The sequence below is a fragment of the Micropterus dolomieu genome, linkage group LG11 (genome assembly GCF_021292245.1).
Source record: "Micropterus dolomieu isolate WLL.071019.BEF.003 ecotype Adirondacks linkage group LG11, ASM2129224v1, whole genome shotgun sequence".
Classification (NCBI taxonomy): Eukaryota; Metazoa; Chordata; class Actinopteri; order Centrarchiformes; family Centrarchidae; genus Micropterus; species Micropterus dolomieu.
In genome coordinates this window covers 20,001,941-20,010,451 of record NC_060160.1, presented here as the reverse complement: position 1 = coordinate 20,010,451, position 8,511 = coordinate 20,001,941, and the positions used below count along the sequence as shown (strand labels likewise).

The following is an 8,511-nucleotide window of genomic DNA, read 5'->3' as shown; positions in this document are numbered from 1 at the left end:
TTAGAGCTTGTTACATAACCCTTAATAGGGAGCGGGAGTTAAACATTGTTTTTACATTATTAATTATGTTTACTGTGCAGTAATTGAAAATAACACTTTCTTTCTTTTTCAGGGAAGCCCTGGAAATCCAGGTGTACCAGGAATTACTGGAAAACCAGGGAAACCAGGAGATCCAGGAAACCCAGTATGTGCTGAATAACCAGACACAAATAATGGTCACATTGACGTTGTTGCTTGTTCTAACACTGTTCTTCTCGTTAACAGGGAGCTGTTGGCCTTAAAGGAGAGAAAGGAGAGAGGGTACCTATTATGTGTTTTAATGAAATTAGCATACTCCAGTTATGATTCATCATCACTGAGAAAAGCAATGCCATCTCTTCATGAAAATGTCTTTGTTTTACAGGGAGACTTTGCATCCCAGGGCATGATGCGCTCCATTGCCAGACAAGTTTGTGAACAGCTTGTGAACAGTGAGCAAAACTTTTCCTAACCTTCAGAGAAGTCCTTAAAGCATAACTCCAATCCAAACTCCAACTGATTCTGTTGGTCTCTTGCAGGTCAGATGAGCAGAATTGACATGATGCTGAATCAGATTCCTTCTGGATATCGTAGCAACTCTCCGGGCCCTATCGGCCCTCCTGGCCCTCCTGGCAACGATGGAGCCCGCGGAGAGCCTGGACAACCTGGTAGAACTGGTTTCCCTGGAAACCCAGGTTTACCTGGAACTCCAGGAGAAAGAGGTACTTAAATAATAAGCAAATGGTGAGCAATTAATTAATTACGGTCACAGTGACATTGAATGTAGACTATAGTGTTGGTCCAATAAGTGGAACAACAACATAACCTTATCACCATGTGTAGCCTACACATGATTCAACTTAGCATTGCTAAATAGTCTTCAATCCTGAGTTGCTCGTCTTATGTCTTATTCATGCCCTTAAGGATTTCTACTCATTTCAAGATATTGGTTATGTTTTTTTTGCTTATATGCTCACACCAATATGCTTTATTGGTGTGAAAGTTATTTAGGGGGCTTTCACACCTGAAAGTTCACACCAATGTCCGAACTAAAGTATATGTTTTGATACATTTTGATACATTCGGTCAGTTTTGGTTTGGTTTCACACTGCATTTATGCGACCGCACTAAAGGACTTTACATGACCGACCTGCTTCCTGTCGTCATCATCTATGTGGGATGCGTCTGCCTGTACTTGACACTGGTAGCTTTAAGAAGACTGAATGAATGAGGGATGAATATTTAATATTGTTGCCACTGTATTGTTATTATGGGATTACTACCTGCAGCACCAACTAGCCTATAGCCTACTCGAGGCTCGTTCAAATTCGCACAGAGAAGACAGCAAGCAATCTTTCTGCATCTCTGTTCGAGGAGAGACCAAAGACGGGAGTGGCAGTTTACTTCCATAGTGGCCGTTTGCATCAAAGGATGAGCTGTCACAGGAGATTTTCACAGGAGATTCATTTCCATGCATTTCTCTGTGCATTTGTTTGTTTCTGGTTCACACGGTAATCACCAAACTTCCTGTAAATGGTCTGTCTGAAAGACTGAACCATCCAAAAAATACTTTCACGCTAGAAACGAAGTGAACCATGATTCAGTTTGATCTGGACCGAGACTACCTCTTTTCGTTGGACCAAATTTGTTTGGTCCGGAACTGTTGTCCAGGGGAGGTTTCACACCTGCAATTTTGGTTTGGATCAAACTGAAAAGTCTGAAAGTCTGGAACAAACGAAGTTGGTGTGAAAGCCCTGTTAAACTCTTTTCTCTTGTTTATGTAGGTTTGCAAGGAGAGAAGGGAGAGAGAGGCTCTCAAGGAACTGGAGTCAGAGGACAGAGAGGCCCAAGTGGGCCACCAGGTAACACAGTTGGTCTTTTTCTCCCTTTTCATGGCTAAAATAGCTAGATTTTTCACGAGAAAGTTGTTCTTCTGCGGTTCTCTTACAACTTCAATTTTACACTAAAACACAGTTTCACAGTGACAGCTTTTTTGTGCATAGTTAGTCCAGTTAAAATGACACATTCCAGCTAGAAGCCAAAATTTACCTACAATATTTGTGTCTCAGGGACTTTGGTTTGGGCAGCTGCACCGCATAAATTCTTTGGAGGGACCCCAAACACATTCCCGTTTCTTTTCTTTCTCAAAGATTTATGTCTCGTGAATACTGACCTTCTCCAAACACTGTGCACATCTGAAATATTCTACAGTAAATGGAAAGTATTTACGTTCATCATTCAGGAGAGAATTTCTGTGACTAGCGTTTAGAAAATCTTGACTCAGTTTTTAGTCAAGGTCATGATGCAGTTTTAGAAACAATTGTTGAAGAATGTTATTAGGCTGATATGTCAGTTTGAAAGAGTATATATCCTTTCCTCAATGCCAATTAATATCCAGTATGTTTTCTCTAAAACGCTCACCACTTCAGAAGAATTTCTTTCCCTCGGGAAGCTATTGCAAAACAACAGGAACCTTCTATTGATGTCTACCCCACAACACCAAACACTGACATGTCTGTTTCTGTGAATGAAGTGAGAAACAACTGAGGACTGATGACTCAGACTCACTTTTGTGTGTGTGTGTGTGTGTGTGTGTACTGTATGTGTGTGTGTGTGAGAAGCAGATTGTTGTACAATGAGCTCTCTTTGGTGGCTTCATTGACTACACATGGGCTCACTTAAGGGAGAGAAAAAGAGTGAGGGGGAAAATTCCATCTTAAGTTTTCACCGTCTAGACAGACGGGGCCGGGGGGGGGGTTACTCCACTCAACCCCAGACTTTTTTTTTCCTTGATCAAACTTTTTAATTGAGCCACTGAAAATTTTAAATTACAGCCCCCTGTTACCCCCACAAAAAAATCACTGAAGATTTACGGGTGATGTCAGTGGGTTTTTGTTCTGAGCTCCAGAGACCTTACAGACTGGCCTTATTTACCTCTTCTCTCTCCTTTGCAGGGCCACCAGGAGAGTCTAGAACGGGACCCCCAGGTCCTTCTGGCTCCGCTGGGCCTCGTGGCCCTCCAGGTCGCCAGGGTACTCCAGGGGTGAGGGGACCACCAGGACCCCCTGGATATTGCGACTCTTCTCAGTGTGTTGGCATTCCTTACAATGGACAAGGATACACAGGTACACTCAACACTGTCTAGGTCCTGCATGCTACTACATTAGATAAAAGAGTATGTGTATGCAAGTGTATGCATACTAATTACATTTGCAACTCCGTGCACTACTACTTTGATAATGTATGGAGATATAAATGTAAGTGTTCCAGAGTATTTATTTTTTTAAAGAACGCTGTTATAACTTATTTCCAAAAGAAGTTCAACTGACTGTTCACTAAGCCCCTCCTCGCTTACCATGGCTATAGACCAGACTGGGGAGGCATCGTGAGGTAGCAGGCAAGGTAGCAAAACAACTATTGGACATTTCTACGTCTAATACATACAAACTTAACAAGATAACATTAGCTTCATGAGTGGATTGGAAGCTAAATGTCCGAGGCAAAAAAATCAGGATCCTTGATGTAAAAAACATGGAAATAAAGAAACAGCATTGTGCCCGTATTAAGTGTAAAGCTAGTTAGTCTGATTATTTAAAATATGATAAGGAAAAAGGTAAAATCAGACCCCTACTTTAGCAATCCCGTTTTACTGCTTAGCTTAGGCTACTTGGACATGGGTTTATGCTGTTGTGTCACTGTTAGTAGTAAGCTAGTTAGCTTAGTAACATAGTAACTTAGCTCATCTTAGTAACATAGTAACTTAGCTAAAATAAACGCTGTTTAATCTATTCCTTACACTTTTACTCTTGTACGTATTTGTGTTTTTTGAAAGGCTAAAAAAAAGACCCCAAACTCCAAACTCTTTATGTGATTCTACAGCTCCACTGCTTGGTTACCATTGCTAAGCTAGGATTTGACAATCGCTGTTTAGGGTTGGGGTTTAGTGAACAGTCACTTTGGAGCCACTATATTCCAATACCTCCATACATTTGATGTACAATTTTAAAACTGGCATGTAAAGCATTCTAGCTAGTGGTGAATGATGACTTACATTAAATCATATAAGATGCTTATAACTTTGTCCCACAGAGAAAACTCACATCCTCTTTGAACTATTTTCAGGTTTGGCATAGTAAACGTTCTAAGTCATCTGTGCCACTTACACTTTGAAGTCCTGTTTCTGAGATGTTTGCCCATTTGCTATGGGGCATGTAAGGATAATCACCATGGACATACTTATTGAACATTTAAAACATTACAAAAGCCAAAAAACAGAATGGAGCAGTACTGGCACTAACATCATCTCACAGCTACAAGCTACAGTGATGGCAACCTGCTGGCCTGTTTGCATCTTGAACCACAAACCGTTGGGAGAAAAAAACAAAAAAAAGCAGAGACTGAATATTTCTACGAAGGACGGAGCATGTACAAACACCACCCAAAACAACTACTAACAAAGAGGATTTTATAAAGGAAAGCAATATTAATGTGGAGGTGATATGTGTAAATAAAACTAATTTTTGTGCCTTGTAAATGATTGTATGAACCAGGACGTTTCACTAAAAATCAAGTTAACATCTGTATTGAGCTTGTGCCTCATAACCCTCTGCTTACTTACCACCAGCATAACCTCTGTTTACAACGCCTCAAGTGACTTAAACAGCTCTGTTCCAGACTGACGCATGTTCCACTTGTACTTTTAATCATCATGCTCTTTGTGTACGTTGGCCAGATCAGTGCTAAATGTTGCTCTCTTGCCATTCCCATGTGTGTTTTGTAGTATCAGCTGGTTATTATACTACATCTTATTATCCAATAGCTTGATGGATTTTATTGTAAATGTCATCACAGCATTTGAAACTGTTTTTTATTTAGCTTTTTTGGTATTTTAGGAAGCAATAGTTTGACACAGGGAATTTTTTGGGAATTCCATAGTGCAATATAACTTAAATTGTGCATGTGAAAAGTTGGAGAAGCAACTCTTTTTTTTTTGATTGGCCGTCCCAAATATTTTTCTAGCTGACCGCTACCAGCCTGAACCTGAGGTAGTGTCTATACCTGTGGAACCAGCTGGAGAGTTTGAGACAATACAATCACCTGGTTACTCACGAAACCAACGAGGAAAGAGATCACTACCACAAAAAATACAGAAACACTAGCATCATAGCTACAACAAGGAGTTATGTAATATTGAAACAACTTCCATGATCACATATGTGAGGATGAAGTGATTTTCAGAACAAAACTAGTACTTACATGGGTTTGATACCCCTGGCAATACTGAACATATATTTTTCTGACATGAGAAAGTTTAGCAAGATGAATACAAACCTACATGTTTCGTTCATTACAAACCTGTGTGCTTGCTGAGTGTTCCCTTTAAGTGTCTGCTTGTAATATAACTGCAAGTGTTTATCGGACTCCAATGTGTAATGCACTAATCATTTGAAAACTGGGAGGACGTATGTCAAAGGAAATACAGTATGTATGTTTTTTAACACTTTCAGACAATGTCAAACTTCAGTATGTAAAGCTGTTTGAGATACTCCATCGGTAAAAAAAAGGTAAATGAATTTGATCCCCAAAGATGTGTGCATTGTGATGTTTTCTTAGGCCTGTAAACCAAATGATAATCTGATTTATTGTAACAAACCAAGCTTGTTTGTTTTTTTTGTTTTGTTACCAAAGGTGGAATTGCATGTTTGTGTTGTATATTTACTGAGGATTTCTAAGTCAGAATATAGTTGTTGTTTTCTATCTATGCAGTTTTGATTTGGTTGCAAGACTATGGACATAGAATTGCTTTTCTCATGTTTTAACTGCACATTTTGTGAATTCCACACAGCCTTATTTTCTTATTTATTTCTGAAACAGAAGAGGCATTTTTCAATAAAACTACTGAAAATGTAGCATTTGTTTCAGCTCTCCAGTCATTTTTGTCTTGACAACTCTTTACCTTCTCGCAGTATCTGTAACATTGTGCTCCGGACTCATGTATTATTGAAAAACACCCTCAGCTGCAACCATCCTGCTTTTTTCACACCACACTCCCCTCTAGATGAAACAGAGTTTATTTGATCTTGAGTGACAAAACCGGTTCTTCCCAACATTAGGCCTTGAGAAATACGCTTTGAAGTTTGAACCTTCATTTATTTTGACAGCTAAAGATATTTTGCGCCATCCAGAATGTCAGTTCATGTCAAAGCAACAAGCAGAGAAAGGACAGAGTGGTAAAAATAGTCCACAATACCTAACTTTTCCAACATGTGAATTGCTTCACGTCTTTAACATGCACCCAGTTCGCTTTCATCCTTTCAGGTTGTAATGATTATGCGTAGATTTCCAAGGGGAGGAATTAAATAAGACTGTTATCTGCTGTGGGACTGAGCAGATAACAGTCCTGGAAAAACTCACGCATTACCACCCATTAAGCATATCTAAAGGTGAAACAAGAGTATGAGGAAAGGAACAACTGACGCCATTTCTGTTTATTGTGATGAAGGGAAAGCATGTCTGAGGAGGAGTTCTGCACAAATGCCAGACATAATGACTGGGGGTGAGGTATGGAGGTCAAGATTACCACCACAAAAGGCCATGGGAGAAATCCTCTAGTAAACCCTTTAATTTGCTACTCTTGTTTTCTAAAGTGCACACGCAATTTATGAACCAGCTTTGCAAAATCCCCTCAATTGGTCTTTAAATTGGAACCTCAAATAGATTTTATAGAAGTTCGTATGTCATGAGAGTCGGGAATTCTTCCAGGTAAAGTGCAGTATGAAAAGCTGTTACATGTTAGTCACAAGGAGGAGTTGAAGGTGAGTCTGCAAAAGTATTTCACTTTCAGAAAAGAGCTTACATAAGAGTAAATGTGGATAACACTGCCTGCCATATAAATCTCCTTTAACAGGTATGGGAGAACCCATAGCTCTGGTCTCATTGTGTGACTTTTCTAAAAAGCTCCTCTGCATTTACAATAGTTAACCTTACAGCAGCCCTCTCTGAGACACACTGGTCTTGTTGAAATAGATTTACACCTGTTATAAGTGATACGCTGCTCACACTGTTTCTCAATATCAGACTCTGATTTTGTTCTAACATTATTCTATGACATTGTCCAAGACAATGATGCAGCCCCTAAGTCGCATTTATTTTTTACCACAGCAAATCATAGCACGCATCCCTCTAAATTCTAAAAATCTCTCTTCGGCATAATACCATCCTCACTGTAACCCTGTCTGGTTTCTGATTGCTCATTTCTTTGAGTTTGTTGACAATCCAGCGTGCATCTGTGTTCACTTTGTGGCAAGAGTTTCAAGTGGGCTGCGGTTGTTGCAGTTTTTTAACGAACTCCTGCTTTATTTCCAGTTGTCCCCTTGCAAACAGCAGACAATGTGTCTCTTCCACAGCAGTGGGTAGGACTATTGGTGGTGTTAGGCAGGTAGCATATAGTGGGTTTATCATTTTCTATACAGTGGCTGACGTTAATAGGAGCAATGAGACCAAATAAAAACCAAAACAACAAAGTGGAAAATGCTAAAATGCTTCATAGAGCTGAGGGGAAAAGCAGAGTTTTGTGATATTGTGATATTTGTCATTTGATCTATTGTTCATATAAAAATATAATCTCTTCACCAGTCAAACCTGGGAACAATGTAAAACTCATATTGTCGATAAATGTAATCACAATGTCTAAACTTTCAAAGACTTTTCAAACTTTCAGTATGGCAGTAGCAAATTCATATCAAGTGTGTGATATGATATCAGCGTTGGCACGTCAAAACACTGACGTTCAAGGAAACAGCAATTCACCAGTTTTTCATTTACCTTGGAGCTGCGTAACTGAGTAAAGGTTTCAAGAACACTGCAAGACATTTTCCTTGTATCTCTGTTAAACAATTTACGATTCATTTCATGGCATTAATCAAGCAGCCTAAATTTACGGGGAATCATTGAATAGTGTTTTGTATAGGTTCAGTGCGATAATAGAATGGAACCATGCATGTGCTTTGGGCAGCAGATGAGATAGGTTAGCCTGGTATTGAGAAGAAATCACAAGTGATTGAAAGTAGAATTTTATTTGGATTGTTAGTACCACTACGAAAGCATGAGAATTGGTGGGACAGGTAAATAATGGAGAGCACATGTTGTGGAATGTTATATTACCATATTTTTGTGAAAACATGTTAAAGCTCTGTTCATAATGTAACATGCTGTACAGTACATTGATCATTACAGTGCAGATCATACATACATATACAGAACACAGTCATGAAATGGCCTGCTGGCAAGGGAAGGCAAATCATTTACACTTTTTAAAGGAATTAAAGGAATAATTTAACATTTTGTTGTAATACGTTTTTGTTTTTGCTGCAAGATTGACACCACTCTCATGCCCAGTGTGTACAGTTAATATGAAGCTACAGCTGGCAGCCAGTTAGCTTAGCTAAGTACAGCGACTGGAAACAGGGGAAACAGCTTGCCTGGCTCTGTCCA

The 8,511-nt window shown here is 39.4% G+C and overlaps 1 protein-coding gene across 1 annotated transcript in view; it reads left to right on the top strand.

The window, feature by feature from the left end:
* The window catches only part of LOC123978593 (collagen alpha-1(XII) chain-like), a 58,449-nt gene extending 52,522 nt beyond the window's left edge, over positions 1-5,927 (top strand). The window contains exons 48-51 of the mRNA XM_046061913.1: positions 558-740; positions 1,803-1,880; positions 2,973-3,143; positions 5,038-5,927. Of these exons, the coding sequence (XP_045917869.1) occupies positions 558-740; positions 1,803-1,880; positions 2,973-3,143; positions 5,038-5,177 (572 nt within the window). The 3' untranslated portion in view covers positions 5,178-5,927. The remainder of the gene's footprint in view (positions 1-557; positions 741-1,802; positions 1,881-2,972; positions 3,144-5,037) is intronic.
* Positions 5,928-8,511: the final 2,584 nt, after the last annotated feature.